Source organism: Dipteris shenzhenensis, chromosome 13 (assembly GCF_047967505.1).
Source record: "Dipteris shenzhenensis isolate YYH24624 ecotype China chromosome 13, Dip_SZ_1.0, whole genome shotgun sequence".
Lineage (NCBI taxonomy): Eukaryota > Viridiplantae > Streptophyta > Polypodiopsida > Gleicheniales > Dipteridaceae > Dipteris > Dipteris shenzhenensis.
Genome location: NC_141608.1, coordinates 48693978 through 48715781, shown reverse-complemented (window position 1 = coordinate 48715781; position 21804 = coordinate 48693978). Strand labels below are relative to the sequence as shown.

Here is a 21804-nt window from a genome sequence, read left to right as displayed (position 1 = left end):
TCTAGGAGGATTTGAGACAAGTTATGCAGTAGAGAAGACGAGCAAAGAGGCTTAGCTGTGGGTGTCAAGTGCTTGCCTCAGAGTCTTGGCTAGGAGAAAAGACGGGATGGCAGATTTTCAATAGGAAGACCATGGCTGTCAATAATTCCATGTAAACTTTTGGAAGTCATAGTGTATGCTTGGCTAGTTGCAGGAACCCGGTGAGCATAGTTGTTTATGGAGGAGACTTTGCTTGTGGCAGCAGAGACTATAGGCAAGAGATGCAGTCCAAAGAAATCAAATCCATTAAGCCTATAAAGCTATTGAAGTGGGTTCACTTGCAAGGTGATACTTTTGGATACATAAAGCAATTGACAACTTGAGGATCAAATCGGGACTGTTCAAAAGTGACCTTCTCATGGGATACATAAAAGTCTTCATGTGTTGCATATTTGAGATGTGATATTGTGTATAATAAAGGACGCCATAAGACATATGTGGAAAAGACTGAAGCTAAAGGAGTAAAGCCTTCAGTTCATACAGGGAGCCAGGCCAATTCAGCTCAAAATAAGGATAAAGGAAAAAGTAAGTTAGTGGAAAATAATTCATCTTCTCACGAGGGTTGGCAGACTGCAAAGAAGACGGTGCCTCTCAAACAAAGACCTCTCCAATATCGTAATTGGGATGCTTCTGCTCCTTCTCCAGGACAACCTTCTACCTCTTCGGGCAACCCCATCTCAAAGGGATGGGTTAATGCAGTCAAGAAGGGTCTTCCACTTTGTGAAGAAGATGATTTAGTCAAGGAATTGGATGCTGAGGGTCAGCAAGACCCTGTGGCAATGGCAGAGGCTTGATGCCTCCCTTTCTTTTTGAGGACTGTTCATCTCTTGTACATATTCTCATGCGTGCTTCTCTTAAATGTATTTCTTATAATATGCAGGGCCTCTGCAACCAGAATAAATGGAGGCTCCTATGGCATTATATAAAATAAAACTCATCCAGATGTTGTGTGTCTGCAAGAGCATAATCAGCATTCTTTTGCTGGCCAGCATGGGTTCTTTTCAGGATATGATATATTTTATGCAGGATCTGAACAATTCTCTGGGCTGTGCATTTTAGCCAAACATGATCTGCAACCCTGGATAGCATATAATGATCTTGGTGGCCGATGGATGACTATCCAATGTATGATCAATGGAGAGATTTTTGAAATAGGCTCCTTGTATGACTCTCAAAATTCAGCTTCTAGAGCTCAAATATGGGACTCCATAAAGCAATATCCTTGGTCCTCAAATGCTCTACTTTGTGGTGACTTCAATAATTCTCCTCACTGGAAGGACAATACCACGCACAAATCCCATATGCTGCCCTCTGAAATCCAGCAATGGGAACATATGACTTCATCGCTTCAATTTGCAGATTTATGGACAGCAACTCACCCTTCAATTATGGGATTTACATATCATCATAATGCTTTTACATAATATTGGGCCAGGCTTGATAGATGTTATCTTATTCATGCTCAGCAATATGATGAATATACATGTCACATGTGGACTGATTATTCCCAACAATTATATGATCACACTCCACTTTGGCTCACCATTTCATTTGGAATGCCTCTGGATGACTTGCAGCTCTCTCCAGTCAGACATTTACAGGTCAATCAATTATATCTTTCTCATGAAAAATTCCAGCAAATGATCAGACTGGCTCGCAGAACATTGTTATCCCATGCTCAGGAGGATCTGGACTTTGCTTGGAACTCTTTTGTACATCGTACTCAAAATGTCATTAAGGAATATGGAAGATGGTACATGGTAGAAACCAGACAGCATATCCAGTGGGCAAAATCATACAAGCAGTATTTGGTACAGATTAGCCATCAAAGGTCTCTATCTGCTTCTGAGCAGCATTTATTGTCTTGTGCTTCCTCCATAATTGATGCCAATGATAAACGAAAGCTTTCCAAATGGCAGACTTGGGCTAGAGTTAAACCTATGCTAGATAAGGGCTGTTCCTCGAAATCTTTCTTTCAGAATTTACATGCACATAGGCAAAGTCAATCTATCATGAGGGTCAGGAAACCAGATGGTCTTTGGACCCAGACTTTATCTCAGCTAGAAAAACAATGTCTGGATCATTGTCAGCTTCTTTTTTCTCAGCCCTCTTCTTCTACACCTCAGGTTGCATTGGCTCGGAACAGATTTACAGAGCTTGTTTCTCCTATTGTTTCTTTGCAAAAAGCTACAATGCTGGAAATGTCTTTCTCAGATATTGAATTGGATGAAGCCCTCAAGCATTTGGGTAAACATAAATCCCCTGGCTGGGATGGTTTGACGGTTGAATTTTTTGTAGTCTTCTGGGCTGAATTGAAGGGTCCAATTTTGAAGTTCATTAATGTAGCCTGGCAGCATCAACATCTTCCCTCAGCTTGGAAGCATGGTCTGGTTAAGCTTGTGCCCAAAAAACCTCTATGTGAGACAATGGATGACTGGAGGCCCATCACTTTGATGCCGGTTATATACAAACTTATTGCCAAAATGTTGGTACATTGGATAAAGGATATCCTTCATGATGGACTTCATCCCAGGCAATATGGTTTTGTTCTAAGACGGCATATTCATGACAATATCTCTAATACTCTCATCGCAATGGAATATGCGAAATATTCAGCCCAAGATGTTTTGGTCATGCAGGTGGATGTGGCGAAGGCATTTGATATGGTACATTGGGATTATGTCTCTCAAATCATGTTTAAACTTGGTTTTGGGCCAAAGCTAGTTAATGTCATATATTGGCTTTACTCAGATTCCACTGCACAATGCTTTATAGGGAATCATTTGTCTGAGTCTTGGACTCTGGAACGATCAGTTCGACACGGACGCCCTCTCAGTGCTTTGCTCCATGCCATTGCTTCACATCCTTTGCTTCTTTATATGGATCATCTGGTTGATACTGGACAGTTAGTGGGGCTTCAGATTTCTGGTTCACGACCCTTCATTGCACAGGCTTATGCAGATGATTCATTCTTCATGCCAAAGAACAGTCCTTTGGAGCTTCGCCTCTTGATGGATACCCTTTCAGATTTTGGGTTGGCAGCTGGTCTTAAAATTAATTTTCAGAAATCAAAACTCTTGCCTCTCAAGCATTGTGACTGGCATGCTATCCTGTGGCCCGGCCAGATTATTTATCCGAAAAACATAGTAAGACATTTGGGCTATCCCATTGGCTGGAAAATCAGAAATAAGCATCAAATATCATGGGTGTCCAACAAAATTCAGGAAAAATTAGAATATTGGAAGATCTCCACTTGGCCTCTGCATGTACGGCTTCGAATTGTCTAGTCCATTGTTCTAGCTTATGTCCAGTTCTACCTTCCTCTATTACATTGGTCATCTCGAGACCTCACTTCCTTTATGTCTCAAGCCATGGAGATTTTTTGGAAAACTAAGCTTCATAAAAAAGCTTTAAGGTTGCTGAAAATGGAATTGCTTTGCTCACCAAGAATGCATGGTGGTTTGAATATAATAAACATCAAATTTCATGTGTTGGCAAGAAAGATCACTATGCTCAAGACATTTTTTCAACAAGAGCAGCCTTGGTCTATCATGTTGGCAATTTTTTGTGGTCAGATGCGCACAAATGCTTATGGACATTGGCTAGTTGATCCATCGGAAGTAGTACTTGGCAAATTTCAAGGTAAAATCCCTGGTTGTCCATTTTCTACTTCCTTGATTCAGGATTGGAAGCAAGTACTCTCTCACATCAAATGGTCTCCCCATCCTGCTTCTATAGCTTTCTCACTCATAATGGAAAGCATTCATTGGAGTGCTGTGTTTTCCTCTCCCCTTGCTGTACAACAACCAATCAGAGCTTACAATCTTATGAAATTGGGCATCCGTTTCACTGACGACGTGGTAGATACGCAAGGACATATTCTCTCTTTTCCAGCAGCATGTCGACAATACAATCTTGGGATGAATCACAGACCTATTTGGAAAGCTATTGCTGATCTCTTACTCCCTTTGGTCCCGATTCCAACATTGAATGTAAGAGACAGGCTTCAAGATTGGCACCTTCAGTCTTCGAGTCCAAGAACATCCTCTTGGCCTTTGCATTTATTGACTTCTATACAGGCTTATCGATTGATATTACCTCCTCCTTGGATTGCTCATCATGCTAATTCTCTATGGCATTTGAATAAGTCATTAGCCTGGTGGAAAGGAAAATTGCAATTGATATGGAAGTTGAAAATGCCATTGAAGCAGAGACTCTTTCTATGGAGATGCATTGTTGGTATTCTTCCAGTGGGAGTGAAATTGGCTCAAAGAAGGATTGCTTCACCTCTTTGTCCAAGATGTCATCATACTCCTGAGAGTATTCCGCATCTATTGTGGTTTTGTTCATGTTCCAGAGACCTTCTAGACAAGATCTCTTATTTCTTATCTCTCAGATTTCCTGCACACAGGTTCTACAGGTTTTTCTGGATGTATGGCAAACTATCAGCTTCTTTGTCACAATATTCTATTTTCTTCCAATGGATCAGATACTGGGCCTTATGGACCCTCTGGCTGCAGCGAAATCAAGCATATCTGAATTCTCCCCTTCAGCATCCTTATGAGTTCTTCCGAGCCTCATTGCGGCAGTCTTTATATGATGCCTTACATGAGGAAGATTTGGATGTTTCTTGTATTCAGCTTTTCTTTTACTGCTTATGATGGATAGGGCTTTGGCTCTTTTCTTGAGCACTGCCCTGATGTAAATGAATGTTTCATAATATAATTTTATTGGTTTCACAAAAAAAAAAAAGTATGTCACAGTCTTGCCTCAGTTTGATTGCATGAGTCTGTTTAGAGTCCTGGAGTTGTGATACATGCTCTGGTTGCTGGGATATAGCTCCATCTATAAGCTACCCACACTATTCTGATCCCATTGGGTCCTAGCCTTAAATGTTTTTTACTGTTACAGTCAAAGAAGGAAATGATTATATCACTGCAGCTTGGGCCGGGGATTTGTGGTCTGTCATTTGAGGGAATCAATGTTGAAATTTTGCTGTCAATGGTCCATGGTAATTATTGGACTTTAGTGATATATGTGAGTGATGAGGAGTGGGTAGAGGTTGTTTGGCTTCGGGAGGATATGTGGCTAGAGGATGTGTTGAGTGTAGATGTGTGTAGGGATGAAGATTGAACGTTTTTTTACTTTGTGATTGTGTTGTCCAATTGCTTTTATTGTGGATGAGGGTGGCTGTAAAGGCGAGGTAGGCTCTATCTTTTTTGTTCATCCACCGTGAATAGACATTTGCAGGTACATTTCAAACCAGTTCCAGCTCCAAGCATTGAGCTAAGAAATTCAGTTACAGGTCCAAGCATTGAGCTAACCAGTCGAAATTTGTGGCAAAACTTGTACAGAGCCGTACATCCCAATGTATGGTACAAATAACAGCAATGGAGCACGATTTCCTGCCCTGACAAACAACAGTAAATGGCAGCAGCAAATGCAAAATTGGACACAGAATTTGTATGGCATTGTACGGCCCACAGTATGGACTGAACAGCATAAAAATGTCACAAAGTCTTCCCTGAAAAGACAGCAGTATGGCATGTTTTCTGGCAGCACAAGAAACTAAATCAGCAGGTGTTCTTTTTTTTTTTCCATGAAAAAGACTTCTATTAAGTAAGAACAAAAACCCGCGAGAGCAAGCTCAAAGCGGAATACATCATGAAATCATGAGGATAATAAAAAACCCCTCAGAGTGAGGTGGAAAGAAACCAAGGCTGAGGCTGAAAGTGCCATCTCAACCCTGTAGTAGATTCAGAGAAGAAAGGAGAATCCTTCCATTCCCTGAAGAAAGAAGCCCTCCTAGCTGAGGCTGCACGGGAGTCCCCCTGCATCCCCGTCCATACGGCCATCAGAGTGTGTACGATGTCTGTCCAGATACTAGCCAATGTGTGTGAGGGATGAACCTGAGTACCCTCCATAGCCTCTGTGCATCTGGCTCTCCAGATATGCCAGGCTGCTATGCTCGCTATAATCTCCCAAGAAGTATCCACAGAGGCATGTACAGCTGTAAAAGGACGGTGTGGAACCACATCCAACGAGCAGAACTCAACCCGATGACGTCGAACCGAAATGGCCCGAGAGGAGTCAAGTCCCTCATAGAAAACCTGAGGTCCTGTAAGAGAAAGCCAAGCCACCGAGCCCCAAGTCATAAAGAGTGGGGAATGGGCAAAGTGACTGAAGATCCTGGCTATCCCCATCCAAATCAATCTCGCCTGTCTGCAATCCCATAAGCAATGCTGAATAGACTCCGAAGCAGAAAGGCAACGAGGGCAAGTAGGGTCGCTGGACCTCCAAAGGTTCACTGCAATCCCTCCATGAATAGAAAGCCAAAAGAAGATGGTGATCTTTCTATTCCTGTGGGATTTCCAGAGCCTCCTCCAGAAGTACCTCTGCTGATCCGCAGTAATACCAAAAGTCTCCCAATGAGGAACTCTGGAGGGTCTCCAGCCTCTACTACTGAGCTGAAATCTCCTGGCATTACTGACCGTGTAACGAAAGAAGGGGATGGTCTTCTCTCGATGCCCCGCGTCAATCCACTCCCACTCTCCGGGGTCCCACTGTAAATACCTGATGGGAACTCCTCCATAGAGCCAAAGTCTCCAAGACCCGGTGGAGAGTAACTGGGGGTCAGGGTCTAAGAACCACTCTGAATCTGATCCCTGCATCAAAAGGCCTACGAACCCTGATAGGCTGAAAAGCAGACTCAAGCAATATATCATCTATAGATCTGAGCAATCTGCCACCATCTTGGACACTGAAAACCAAAGCATCCTCCTGTGCATCTCGGAAGGCTAAGACCTGAAGTGGAACCCCGCCTCTCGAGAAAGTACCTGCCCAAGTGGAGGAAGTGAGAGGCATATCATCTGTGTCTATCCAAGCCTCTGGAAGGGCTGTCTCAATCTGCAAGATCCTCCCTGCACTCCCTCTGAGATGTCCTGTCAACCTTGACTTGGTTTCCTCTGGAAGCCTACGGAAAGCTTTCCAAGATCCCAAAGAAGAAGCAGGTCCCCTCTCCCACCTGGCCCACTGCATGTAGAGTGAGGCACCCAGTGGTCTGCCACGATCATCTAAAATACTGTCGTTCCACATGATGGGCTGCCTATCAATCTCTTCCCGGGAGGAAGGAGGAATCCTCCGAAGAGAGCTTTCGAAACTAGCCCAAGCTTTCAGAATGGCAACCATGAGAGGGGATGAAGGTGATCTGAGGTGTGCTGAGGTGAAGATCCATCTAACACTGCTCATCCAGTCTCCTCCTGAGGAGGGTGTGCACCTCTGTATGCTGCTGATAAGAAAGTCCTTCCACAGTTCCTGTCCTGGCATAAGTCCTTGCACCACTATCTTGCAAAGTAAGGCTCTGCACTGTAAATCTGGATCAATAATATTGAGACCCCCATCCTGTGTAGGGAGGATGAGGGTCTCCCAAGCCACTCTGGCTAAGGCATCTGCTGTGCCATCAAGCCCACTCTAGAGAAAGTTCCTGATCGGTCTTCTGAGCTGAATGATGCAGTCCCTAGAACGGCACCAACATGAACAAATAAACCAAGCCGTGGCCAAGAGGACCTGGTTGACCACCACAACTCCAGAGGCAAGATCCAGCTTGGCTGAGCTCCAAAAGAGAAGCTTCCTTCTGATGCTCTCCAACACGGGAGCAAACTGCTGCGTGGTAGAAATACCCAAGCCGACCTGGCAGCCCAAATACCTGATAGGCACACCCCTCTGAACCCAAGTGAACCCTATGTCAAGCCCCCAAACTGGAGTGTCCTCATCACTGATCCAAAAGCCATTGGATTTATGCCAATTTATCTGCGCCCCTGCCGCCAAGCAAAATAAATCCAATGCTGTCCTGAAAGAAGTCAATGTCTGTGGAGAGGCATCCAAATAAATTGCTGTGTCATCAGCCAACTCACTGTCAAGCAGCTCCTCTTCTCTTCTGATAGGAAGTCTCAGCCCAAAGATGTCAGCTTGAGATCTAACATAGATGCTCATAGCTTCGGCCACGAATAAAAAAAGGAAAGGAGCAAGGGGGCATCCCTGACGGACTGATCTCGAAATCTGAAATCTCTCACCCCTTACCCCACCAATAAGTACCTGGCTATGGGCTGATCTGTACAAAGAGGAAACACCTCTGATCCAAACATCAGTGAATCCAAAGCGTAGAAGGGTGCCCTCCAAAAAACTCCAATCTACTCTGTCATAAGCTTTTTCAAAATCCAACAGTAGAATGGCAAGATTCTGGCCACTCTGCATGGCCCACTCTGAAGCTTCCCAGAAAGAAAAAATGTTATCAAAAATACTTCTGCCATGCACAAATCCCGTCTGAGTGTCATGAATAAGATCAGGGAGAAGTGGCTGCAATCGGAGGCTGATAGCCTTGGCCAGAATCTTGTAACAAGTCCCCAGAAGTTGATAGGCCTCCACTGGGACAATAAATTTCTGCTACCTCCTTTTGGGATAAGGTGGATGAGGCCCTCTGTAAGCGATTCAGGCATCTCGCCAGAGTCCCAAATGGCCTGCATGGCTGAAGTAATATAGTCTCCAATCATATCCCAAAATGCAATGAAAAAAGACGGGGTGAGGCCATCTAAACCTGGGCACTTGCCCTTGTGAAGGGCTGAAAGTGCAGTCCTGAACTCTGTGTTGGTGAAAGGTGCGTCAAGTAGAACATGCATATCCGGATTCACCAACACTGGGATACTCTGCCAAATAGCCTGTCTAGCATCCTCTATATCGTGTGTCTCAGGATCAGCAGTAAGGAGGGTGGCATAGAAATCTGAAGCTATGCGTAAGACGTCATCTGGCTCTGTCTGTAAAACCCCATGTGAGTCAATAAGCTGACATACACTCTCTCTACTATGTCTAGGGCCAAGAGTAGAGAAAAAGTGTTTATTGACTCTACCACCCATCTGAATCCAGAAGGACTCCCGTGCATGAAAGGCATACTCTGCTCTCTGATCAAGCAATAACTGCAGATGAGCCCTCGCTGTAGCAAGGCGCTCCTGAATCCAAGCATCTGAAGGCCGTTTCTGCTCTTCCCTCTGCAAAGCTGCTAACTGCTGGCGAACACCAATCTCACGTCTGAGAATATCTCGTCTCCTGGTAGAAGCAACTGAGCAGTAAAAGTCGCTAATACCAAAGAGGGCAGCGGCTAAATGTGAAGGATGTGGCTGCCCTCCCTGGACATGAGCAAACCATATCCGTAGGGCTGCCTCTGTAAGGTCCTCCTCTGTGTAAAAGGCATCTAGAATCCTGATGCTGGCAGATCGGCCTCTCAAGTGAGGCTCTGAGATAGCCAGAACAACAGGGAAATGGTCTGAGGTGGAAACCCCCGCAGCAATGCATACTGATCCACCTCTGTCTAGTGCACAGTCATCTACATAAAATCTGTCAATGCGTGCATGAATAGGCATCTGTTGTCTCCTGTTCAACCAAGAGAACAGGAGGGACTGTGGCTGAATAAGAAAGGCATCATCACACCAAGTATCTCTGCCACAGAAATGGAAAAGGAAGGCATCCCAAGCTGCTCTCTCCAAAGAGTGAAGTCCGCCTTCTCTACCCCCTTTTTTGTCTGAAGGTAACTCGACCATGTTAAAGTCACCTCCAATCACCCAAGAATCCACAATGGGGGCCCAGGAGAGCAAGGTCTTCCACATAAGGACACGTTCCCCTCTAATGTTGGAGGCATATAGGTTGAGGAAGCCAACCTTACGACCTCCAATCAAAAGAATAATCCACTGAGCTCTAGAGGGGATAATGACTCCGTGCCCAACAACTAAGGGGAGAACCAACTGCGAAACTGAAATAGAAGTGCCTCCCCTAGTGCCCAATGCAGGCGACCAAAAAGTATGTCCTGAAAGCAACTTGCCCGACTTGGCACAATCTCTATAATCCAGCTTGTGCTCTTGAATAAATAATATATCAATGGGACCCCCAGTAACACCTGGATGAAGCTGATCCCGGATCAGCTGTCTACGGCGGCGATGTGGGACGCCACCTAGGCCCTGTATGTTCCAACTGATAATCCTCATCGACGGGAGGATGTAGAGTGGAACACCTTACCCGACCTAGTGGCGGAAACAAACCCCTCAACAGGGGAAGACCTCCTGCTCGAGGAAGGAGGGAAGGAACCCAGTGGAGGAAAGTCAATAGGGGAAAGAATCCTGGCACAAGAAGAAGCCCTGTCAATAGGAAATCCAACCACTGGCTCTCCAAAAGTAGCGGGCACAAACTCCTCCTCTGGGAAATCTGAACTCTCTGCCAAGGCTGAGAACGAGTTCCTGTGGAGCAATCCAGACACCGGAGTACGAAGGATCCCTTGTGAGAGAAGAGGATCAACAGTGTAAGCTATCCCCTTCCCCCTATCCAAGGGAGGGAGTGAGGAATGCTCTCTACTCGGTGTCTGCCCAGCCGCGGAGATCTCTCCGTCCTCAAGAGGAACATCTGGCAGTGCTGGATCTTAGGAAGAAGCTGCAACTGGGGAGGAGGTCGAAGCTTCAACGTCTCGGACTGTGCAAGGTGAGACAGGAAGGACAGCTCGAGGTGAAGCAGAGTCTACTAAGGTACCCTCGTGAACTGAAGGAGGGACCTGCACACGTACTGGAACCCACTGTAAAGCGTCGCGTGTGCCTGAGGGAGGTGGGGGTCGAGGAGCAGGTGAAGGACCTGTACCACCCCCCTGACGAGGCCGAGGAATAGGTACTGGACCTGTACCACCACCTGACTGAGCAGGACTGCCACGTGAAGAACGAGGAGCAGGAGCTGGACCTGTACCACCCCTCTGTCGAGGTCGAGGGGCAAGTGCCGGGTCTAATCCCCCCCCCTGTCCCCCCTGTCGATGCCCTGAGGCGGTAGCTGTACCAGAGGGCTTCTTAGGCCTTTTCTTCTTCCTAGGACAATCCCTGGCAAAGTGTCCCGAGGTCCTGCAAATCCTGCCTGCCTGAAATCTCCACTCTCTGGCGAAAAAAGGAACCATCCGGGCGCTGGATCATGACGTGGTCCATCTCGAGGTTAGGATCCTTGCAAAGGACCCTAACTCTAGGAACCCCATCAGCCTTGGTTGCCTCTGCTGCAGTCAATGGCAACCCAGGGAGGGGTGGGATCTCAGCAACTGCGCCAAAATGCTCCCCAATAGAAGAAAGAAGTCGATGGTAAACCTGGGGAAGCCCGGGGAACCTGATGAAGAGCGAGAAGATTTTCTTATCTGCCTCTACTGGGTCGAAACCAAGGTGAAAGGCTTCAAAGAAGATCTTCCTGTGTCCCAGGTGTAAAAACTCGACCTTGAGCACAGTGCTCGCAGCCTCTGGAGTGTCAAAAACAACCTGGAAAAAACCTCGTCCCAGAAGGCGAACATCTATCAATCGAGGAGCGAGGTCTGGGGGAAGAGCCGCAAGCATCCAGTCTCTGGCTTGGGATCTGGAAGGGTGAGACCCGAAGATGCGTGCAAGCAATGTGGTAGAGCACTCAATCTCTACATCCTTCTTGAGCTGCTGCAACTCGTCTTTAGAGAAAGTGATAGTTTTCGCGGCCGGTGGAGATGGAGTAGGATTGGCTGACGGGGTATCCATCGCCAATCAAGGTGAGGAGGCCGACTCGAACAGAATAAAAGCTCCTTCCGTTCCAAAAAAGCTGCGGGGGACAAGGGAGGGGAAAGGAGGCTAGGAGGAAGCAGGGGGGAAGGGGAGGGAAGGAGGAGAGGGGCTGGGGCTGAGAGGGGAGAGGGGAAAGCTGAGAGGGAGGGAGGGGAAAGGAGAGGAGAAGAAAGGGAGGAGTGAGAGGAAGAGAGGGGGCGGGAGAGCAAGCAGGGAGGGGGCGGGACAGCAGGGGGGAGGCGAGGGGCAAGCAAGGGAGGGGGCGGGACAGCAAGGGGGAGGGGGCGGAGGCAGGGAGAGGGAGCAGAGCAGCAGGGGGGAAGGGGCGGAGGCAGGGGGGAGGGGGGGGGCAGCAGGGGGGAGGGGGCGGAGGCAGGGAGAGGGAGCGGAGCAGCAGGGGGGAAGGGGCGGAGGCAGGGGGGAGGGGGGGAGCAGCAGGGGGGAGGGGGCGGAGGCAGGGAGAGGGGGTGGAGCAGCAGGGGGGAGGGGACAGAGGCAGGGAGAGGGGGCGGGACAGCAGGGGGGAGGGGGCGGAAGCAGGGAGAGGGGGCGGAAGGGCAGAGGGAGGGAGCGAGGGACAGGCAGGGGGAGGGGGCGGAGCAGCAGGGGGGGGAGGGGGCGGAGCAGCAGGGGGGGAGGGGGGGGAGCAGCAGGGAGGGGCGAGGGACAGGCTGAGGGGGGAGAGAGACGGGCTGAGGGAGGGGGAGCAGCAGGGGAACGGGGAGGAGCAGCAGCTCGCTACCACTGATGCTAATAGGTTTAGCCTAGGGATCAAATGAATTATCAGCAGGTGTTCTGGCAGCAACTGTATACGGATTTTGGCTAGCTAGGCTAGGGGCTGATCTGGAGGAGGAGCAAGAATAGAAGGCTGAAGGGAAAGGCATGAAGGAGGGGAGATGCAGAGCAAGACAGGGATCTGTTGACAGTGAAAGACTTAATTGCTATTGGAATGATATTCTCAGTCCAACAAAATCATTCATGTATGCATACAACCATCATGAAAGGAAGCATCAATGAATAAACCTTAACCAAAATAAGATACGGAAACTGAAAATAATTATAGGTGTTCTGATTTTGTATGTGCAAATGTGTATTTCATGCTATAGCAGCAAAGCCCCCTGTGATGAGGAATATGTGGTTACTAAAAAATGCTCTCAATGAAGCCAAGTTTTACCTCCTCACAAAGGCCTTTTGCTACCATAGTGTCTGAGTTTTCACGGCAATTTTGATCAAAATCAATAGCTCCAGTTATCTGTTCAGTGTAATTAGAAAGTTCAAACTCAAAAATGCAGGCATTCAAAGATACAACAGGTCAAAGTCACTATGAAAAATCAATGAGCAGATGCAACTTTGAAAATTACAAGAGGAAAAATAAGATAATAGTCTATATAAGGTGTACCAATCTTATTATCAGCAGTCCTTACATATATTGGACTTCACATAATAATTAGCTAATCAGTTGAATCTATGCTAGATTTATTAACTTTCTAACTGAATTATCAATATTTGATACTAACTTATGTCAATCACAGGCAATCACACTAAAAACAAATACATTTTGAATACAACCCACTATCTCCAAGACACTATCCTGTGGTGAGAACGCCCGTCGTGAATGGGTGGGTGGTGCTGCATCAAAGGCCTCTATCTTGGAGACCTGCTGCCCATGGATCCTTTAGGCTGGTGACACTGGGTCGATGGAAAATGCATGTCCGCCCTCTGTGAGCCCATGCTACCATCCCCAAGTGAAGTCTCCTTGCATCTACTGTGTGTTGGCAACAATCCGAAAGGTCTTCACAAACTACACTTGGGTCTATGGTCTCAAGGCAAAATCAGAAGTGTTTATGCATTTCAAACACTTTGTGGCTATGGTTGAGAATGAGACAGGACTCAAGGTGCAGACACTTAGCACAGATCAAGGGGGAGAGAGTATGTCTCATGAATTTGAGGCAATTTTGAAGGAGAAAGGTATCACGCATCAGCTTGCAGGGTGCCCAAAACAGTAGGAGGTTTTGTCGATTGCACAGCCCCACAAGCAGTGGGGGATTGTCTCCAGTACTCCCTCTGCACAACAAAGGCATCTGCCATCGATTCGCATATGCTCTAGCCAGGGACCAATGGGCAGCCCTCCAACATCAGCCATCAACTAGAAGAAATAGGCTGGCGAAGCTCACCCCACTCTGAAAGAGACTCAGGATCCTCTACCACCAGCCTGAGTCTCGAGACTCCCTCGAAGCCGAAGCAGAGGCGGAGGAGGAGATAGGCAGGGAAGGGAGCTGCAGAAGTAAGGAGCGGGGGGGAAGGTGAGCAATGGCAGGGGGGGACAGCTTGGGAGCAGGGAGCAGGGAGCAGTTTTGGCAAATTTTCTCTCCTTCACGTGGACAAATGATTCCTTTCACACTAGTTCTCTTGGTCGAACAAGAGGTTGCAGATGCCCATCTATGCACAGATAGACATAATTTATGTTGATGATTGGGCACTTGATGGAGGAGGTTTAGTATGCATTGCACCAGGGGTTACCACTTCGGGTCACTTTCCAGTGGTTTGTATGGTTTCTGAGCCTCAAGAGACGTCGCTTTGCTAGTATCAGGATTCTAGATGCATTGTATGTAGAGGAGGATCTCACAGAGAATGTTCTGCAGATTTGTGTTTGTCATTTTTAGGGTGGAGTGTCATCCCCTTCACATGTTGCAGCAGCCCTATCTAATAGTAGTGATTTTTACCATACTGTTGCTAACACCAGAAGACATCAGATTCTCAGCAGGAGAGGGCCTAAGTTGACAGTTAGCAGCCCTTGAGAGGGAAGAGCAGAAAAGGCCCTACAGATGCTTGCATTAAGGGGTGCCTTGCTGCCCGCAACGGCTCATATGCAGATTTGCTAGATTAGAGAGCAGGCTACGACTTTCATGCAAGGGAATCCTTCTGGATCCAATTGGGAGGAAGAGTCGATAAACAGTTTTCTCTACTCTCAGCCTGACACATGGTAGAGAGAGTGTATCCCAGCTTGTTGACTCTAACAGGGTTTTGAGATTGACCTTGAAGACTTTTATGTCTCCCTTCTTTTAGTAGATCTTGACTCACTTGCCAAGGATGATGTAGACATATGGTTTGGCATAGTATTACAGTATTGGTGAAACCATATATGACAAATTTACTTGATGCACCTTTCACCAATATGAAATTCAGGACTGCATTTATTGCCCTTCGGAAAGGCAAATGCTCAGGCTCAAACATGGCTGACACTTTTCTTTCTTATTGTTTTTTGGAACATGGTTGGGAACTGTGTTACCTCAGCCATGCAAGGCGTTTGGGACTTTGGTACTATGCCTGATTTACTTACAAAGGGTATCACTTTCTAAAAATGTCATCTCCCAATGGAAACCCGTCACTTTGTTGGGAACATTTCACATGATTTTGGCCAAAGCAATCAGTCTGCGTTTGCAGTCCATTCTTCCTGATTTTATTCACGACACATAGGCTATTTTCATTCATGGCATAAACTTTTTGATGATATTTTCTCTTTTTGGAAAGCTTCAAATCAGGTTATGCAAAGTGGCTAGCACCTTGCTATTCTACTCTTGGATTTTGAAAAGGCATATGACAAAGTAGTTTGGAATTTTTTGGATGGTACCCTTGCATGCTTTGGATTCTCATATGCATGGATTAGAGGGGGTTTCTCCTTATGCACATCAACCCAGAGCCAGCAGGTGCTTATCAAAGGAGAAGGGGGAGAGAGATTTCAGATTTCTAGATTAGTTTGATGGGATGCCCTCTTGCTGCTTTCTTGTATTTATTTGTGGCTGAAGCAATGAGCAGATTTTTGAGATCCGAAGTGGACATTATTGAGCTGAGACTTCCTCTTACATAGGATGAGGAGATCTTGGATAGTGAGTTGGATGATGACACTGCTGTTTTTTTTTTAATGCCAACACACAAGACCTCACATCTTTTAGAAAACCCTTGGATCACCTAGGGCTTTGAAAGAGAAAGCCAGCTACCCCCCCCCCGGTCATGAAGAAAGCAGAATGCATAAAGGTGCTCAATAACTTAGCAATGCCTTTCCCTACGTTCCTTGCGGGTTTGAAGTCCCATAAAGAAAAAAGTCTCCCAAAGCCACCCTGGCTTTGGTGCCTATCAAACCATCTATTCCACTCCAAAGAAAATTCCTTATGGGCGATTTCAGCTGAATGATGCAATCCCTAGAATGGCACCAACAAGAGCAAACAAACATGCCATGGCCAGCAACACCTGGTTGACCAACATTACCCTAAAAGCAAGTAAAAGCTTGGTTGGACTTCAAAAAAAGAGTTTCTTCTTTATACTCACGAATACAGGGGCAAATTGTTGTGAAGCAGAGATGCCCACACCGGGCCTGGCAACCCAAGTATCTGATAGAAATACCCTTTTTTTTTTTTTCAAAAAAGAGACTTCTATTAAGTAAGAAAGAAACCCGCTAGAGCAAGCTCTGTGCGGAAATACACCATGCTAAGCATGTAATAAAAAACACCTCAGAGGAATGAGGTAGAAAGAAACCAAGGTTGAGGCTGAAAATGCCATCTCAACCCTATAGAAGTCTCAGCAAAGAAGGGAGAGTCTCTCTAATCTCTGAGAAAAGTAACTCTCCTGGAGGAAGCTGCTCGAGATGATCCCTGCATGGTTGCCCAAATGGCCATCAGAGTGTGTATCGTATCTGCCCAAGTACTGGCCAAGATCTGAGAAGGGTGAACCTGAGAACCCTCCAAAGCCTCAATGCATCTGGCTCTCCAAATGTGCCATGCTGCAATGCTAGCTAGGATCTCCCATGGAGAGTCGACCGAGGAGTGAGCAGCCCTGAAAAGAGTAGCCGGGACATCCTCTAGAGAGCACGACTCCACAAGGTGTTGTCGATGGATGGAAAGAAAATTAATTTTCTTGATTCCACATATGTAGATGCTGATATAGACGTCCAAAAATCATACCAACTCCATCCATAGTACAAGGTAGAGGCCCTGATTTTCACCTTTTATGGGGTATAAGCCAAGCCACTGATCCCTAGGTCATATAGAAAGGTAGGCGAACAAAAGTGCTGAAAAGTCTTGCAATCCCCTTCCAAATGATTCTCGCCTGTCTGCAATCCCAAAGGCAGTGCTGTATTGTCTCCAAAGCAGAAAGGCAGCAAGGGCAAGAAGGGTCAGCTCTGAACCTGGATCTCCAATGGTTTACTGCTATCCCACCATGAATAGAAAGCCAAAAGAAGAGAGTGATTTTTCTATTCCGGTGGGATTTCCAGAGTCTCTACCAAAAAAATTTATGCAAGTCAGCAAGAATCTGAAAGTTCTCCCAATGATGAGCTCTGGTGGGCCTCCAACCCCTATAGCTGAGCTGGAATTTCCTGGCATTACTGACCGTGTAACGAAAGAAGGGGATGCCCTTCTCTCGGTGTTCTTCATCTATCCATTCCCATTCCCCAGGGTCCCACTACAAAAACTTAATTGGGACACCTCCACAGAGCCACAGCCTCCATGAGCCAAGGCCGAGGAGCGGGTCAGGATCCAAGTACCACTATGAAAGAGTGCCATGCTCCATGAAGCCCACTATCCTGACTGGCTGAAACAGTACCTCCAACAAGATATCGTCTGTGGATCTGGACAGCTTCCCCCCCGAAGAAACATAAAAAACTAAGGCATCCTCATGTGTGTCAAGAAAAGCAATCACTTGTAAAGGATCTCCCAATCTGGAAAATACCCCCATCCAGGTGGAGCGAGTAATAGGCATGTCATCTGTGTCCACCCAATCCAAGGGTAAGGCTGCAACAATCTGTTGGACTCTCCCTGTACTCCCTCTGAGATTAAGAACCATCTAGGCTTGTCGGCGGTCTGCAGGAAGCTTCATAAAGGCTTTCCATGCTCCCACTGTAGATGCAGGGCCCCTCTCCCATCTTGGCCACTGCATGTAAGGAGAAGCTCCAAGTGGTCTGCCAAGCTCATCCAAAATCCTGTCATTCCACATGATAGGCTGCCTTTCAATCTCTTCACGGGTGGATGGGGGAATCCTGCGAAGAGTACTTATGAAGCTGGCCCATGCTTTCAGGATAGCAACCATAAGAGGGGAAGAGGGAGACCTGAGGTGGGCTGTGGTGAAAACCCATCTAGTACTGTGTGTCCAATCCTCTCCTGAAGTGGGCGTGCGAGACTGTATGCATCTCATCAAAAAATCCTTCCAAGGCTCTTGCCCTGGCATAAGTCCTCTCACAACGAACTTGCATAGTAAAACTCTGCACTGTAGATCTGGGTCGATGATATTCAAACCCCTTCTCTTGTAGGAAGAATCAACGTCTCCCAAGCCACCCTGGCTGTAACATCAGTTGTGCCATCTAGACCACTCCATAAAAAGTTTCGTACAGGCGTCTTAAGCTGAGTGATACAATCCCTAGAGTGGCACCAACAAGAGCATACAAATCATGCTGTGGCTAGAAGAACCTGGTTAACCACCACCACCCTGGAGGCCAAGTCAAGTTTGGCTGAGCTCCAGAAAAGGAGCTTTCTTCTGATGCTTTCCAACACCGGAGCAAACTGTTGTGAAGGAGAGATGCCCACCCAACTACATAGGAGTCTCCCTGCATACCCGTCCATACGGCCATTAAAGTATGTATGGTGTATGTCAAGATACTAGCCAATGTGTGTGAGGGATGAACCTGAGTTCCCTCCAATGCCTTTGTGCATATGGCTCTCCAGATATGCCAGACTGCTATGGTCGCTAGTATCTCCCAAGAGGTATCCACAGAGGCATGTACAGCTGCAAAAGGAAGGTGTGGTACCACATCCAAAAAACAGGACTCAACCTGATGACGTGGAATCAAAATGGCCCAAGAAGAGTCATGTCTCTCATAAAAGACCGGAGGCCTAGTAAGAGAAAGCCAAGCCACTGAGCCCCATGTCATAAAGAATGGGGAGTGCACAAAGTGACTGAAAACCTTGGCTACCCCCATCCAAATCATCCTCGCCCCAATATCTAGATGCAGACTCAGCGACCACTGCTGCTCCCCGCTCCTCTTGCTCCCCTCCTGCTGCCCTCCTCTCCCTGCTCCTCCTGCTGCTCCTCCTCTCCCCGCTTCTCCTGCTGCTCCTCCTGCTCCCCTCCTCGCTGCCCCCTCCCTTCCCTCCTGCTGCTCCTCCTCCCTGCTGCTGCTCCTCTCCCCGCTCCTCCTGCTGCTCCTCCTGCTCCCTCCTCGCTGCCCCCTCCTTTCCCCCGCGCTGCCCTCTCCCCTGCGTGCTGCCCCTCCCTCCTACCTGCTGCAGCCTCCCCCCCCTGTGCTGCAGTCTGCTCCCCCCCCCGCGCCTGCTGCTGCTCCCTCCCCCCCCCCCCTGCTGCAGCCTACTCCTCCATGGTGCTGCCTGCACGTCCCCCCCCGTCCCCTCCTCTCCCCCCTTGCTCTTCCTTGCTCCCCCCCCCCCTCTCCAAGCCCCTTCTCCTCCCCTCTCCTCCCTTCCTCTCCTCCTCTCCTCCTTCCCCTCTCCTCTACTCCTCTCCTCCCCCTCTCCTCCTCTCCTCTATCCTCCCCTCCTCTCCCCTCCTCCTCCTTGCTACCTCCTCCTTGGCTTCTTCTTCTCTCTCCCTTCTTCCTTCACCCACTCCTTCATCTGGAGTACCCCTATTCTCTTATAGGGGTCTCCTGGGTTTTAGGAAAGCGGACGGAGTTTTTTTATTTTTTGTGTTTGAATCGGCCGACACATCTCGATTGCAAATGGGTTCCCATTCAGTCAATCCATCTCCGCTCACACCGGCCGCGAGAACTGTCACTTTTTCAAAAGACGAGCTGCACCAGTTGCAAAAGGATTTGGAGCATGAGTGTTCCACGACTCTCTTCGCACGCATTCATGGCTCACACCCCTCCAGGTCACAAGCTAGAGATTGGATGCTGGCGGCACTTCCTCAGGACCTCGCCCCCCACCTCAAGGATGTTCGTTTGTTGGGACGGGGTTTCTTTCAGGTGTGCCTAGATTCCCCGGACCTCACGAGAGACCTTCTACAGGCCGGGTTTCTACTTCTAGGCTACAGGAGGATTTTTTTGTTTCCTTTTCAACTGGGATTCGACCCAGTTGAAGAGGACAAGCAGGGAGTTTCTGTTTTCATCAGGTTCCCTGGTCTTCCCTCAGTTTATCACCGGCTTCTTTCAGTTATTGGCGAGAGGTTTGGTGTGGTAGCAGAGATCCCCCCTCTCCTTGGCGAGCCCTCTTCGGCTGCTGAGGCGGTCAGGATGGATGGGCTACCCAGGGTTAGGGTCATTGTCCAGGACCCCAATATTTCAGATGACCACATCATGCTACCGCGACCCGATGGGTCTTTCTTCCGCCAGAGATTTGAGGTTGCAGGTCGGCAGGACCAGTGCAGGATTTGCAGATCCTCGGGGCACTTCGCCAGAGATTGCCCAAAGAAGAAAAAAAGGCCTAGAAAGCAACCAGCTCGTACTAGCTTACAACCGAGAGCAGGAGCAGGACCTACCGCTCCACAGACACGGGCTCCCCCCCCTCCTAGGGCTACTCGAGTCCCTTCTGCACCCCGCACCACCTCTGGCCCACGGTGGGTTCCGGTCGCGGTTAGGCCCTCTACTAAATTTAGTTCACACCTCCACCTCTTTGGAGGCTACCCCCTTGGAGCCTCGGGAGGAGACTAGTGTTCAGGAGCCTTGTTCGACTCCACCCTTGGATCAGGCTGTACCTTCCTCAACAGCCTAGGTTGTTGGCACCTCGTCCGCACCACTTTTTGATCAGGATTTGATCAGGATCCAGTACAGGTGCCTCCCTCTTTGGACAGAGGGAAGGGGGTCTTACATTCTCTTCCTGCTTCGGTAGGAATCCTTCGTACCCCCTCGCTAGGACTGGCTCAGCGGAACTCATTTTCCGCTTGGGAGGACCTCTCTAGCCTCCCAGATGATGATTTTGTACCCTCTACTTTTGGACAGCCAGTTATCAGCATCCCTCTTGAGAGATCATTCTCTCTCTCACCTGTGGACTTTCCTCCCCTTGGACCTCGTGTGTATGGCAGGAGGTCTGCTCCGGTAGAGGTTTCTTTTTCCGCCACCAGGTCGGGTAAGGTATTCCAACCCACTTCCTCCCGCCGATGAGGATAGCCAGTTGGAATATACAGGGATTGGGCGGCATCCCTCATCGCCGTCGCAGACAGCTGATCAGGAATCAGCTCCATCCAGGTGTTTCAGGTGGTTCCCTGGACATTCTTTTTCTTCAGGAACACAAACTGGATGTCAGAGATTGCTCCAAGTCAGGTAAGCTGCTCTCAGGCTGAACTTTTTGGCTTCCTGCCTTGGGAACCAGAGGAGGTACATGCATTTCAGTTTCAGATTCTATTCTCCCTCTAGTCATTGGACACGGTACCATAACCCCCTCCAGGGCCCAGTGGGTTTTACTTCTGATTGACGGACGTAAGGTTGGTTTCCTCAACCTCTATGCTCCTAGCCTTAGCCTTGGTTGTTTTTCACCTCATTTTGAGGGAGTTTATTTATCGTCATATTTTCACGATGTATTCTGCTTGGAGCTTGCTCTCGCAGGTCTTTTCTCTTACTTAATAGAAGTCTCTTTAAAAAAAAGAAAAGAGGCGCTAGAAAATACATCAACTGAAGATCTGAGTATAAGCCAAATATACATCCTGATCTATTCGGCGAGTATGCAAGCAATCAAAGAAAGATTGTTGCAAAGAACGCTTAAAGAAAGCAAACAAAAGAATTGGGATCACTAGAGACTTTACAATTGCGGTCTGTACATAAAGTCCATAGTGCCCAATAGCGAACCCAAACAAAGAAAAGCGCACACTTTTTTTTTTTGGGTGAAATCTTTGATTGATTATATTACATGAGTAGCAACCTCAAAACAAGGTGCTACAATTACATCAACTGAAAATTTCAGTATATGCCAAAAAGACCTCATGATCTATGTAGCGGGTTTGCAAGCAATCAAAGAAATATTGCTACAGAGAGTGCCTGAAAAAGCCAAACAGAGAGAAAGTAGGATCACCAAAGACTTTACAAAGTCCTATATGTCCATAAAGTCCATAGTGCCCAGTAGCGAACCCAAATGAAGAAAAGATGAAACTCCAATCTGGATGGATGAAACCCAAATAGCTAGAAGAACTTCCCAAACGGAATAGATGGGAATCTCAATCGCAGGCGCTGTCGAAGCAG

The 21804-nt window shown here is 47.7% G+C and overlaps 1 protein-coding gene across 1 annotated transcript in view; it reads right to left on the bottom strand.

The window, feature by feature from the left end:
- MSH5 (MUTS-homolog 5) overlaps positions 1–21804 on the bottom strand; it is a 498728-nt gene that overhangs the window by 321500 nt on the left and 155424 nt on the right. Inside the window, exon 17 of the mRNA XM_087383476.1 lies at positions 12805–12882. Within this exon, the coding sequence (XP_087239602.1) occupies positions 12805–12882 (78 nt within the window). The remainder of the gene's footprint in view (positions 1–12804; positions 12883–21804) is intronic.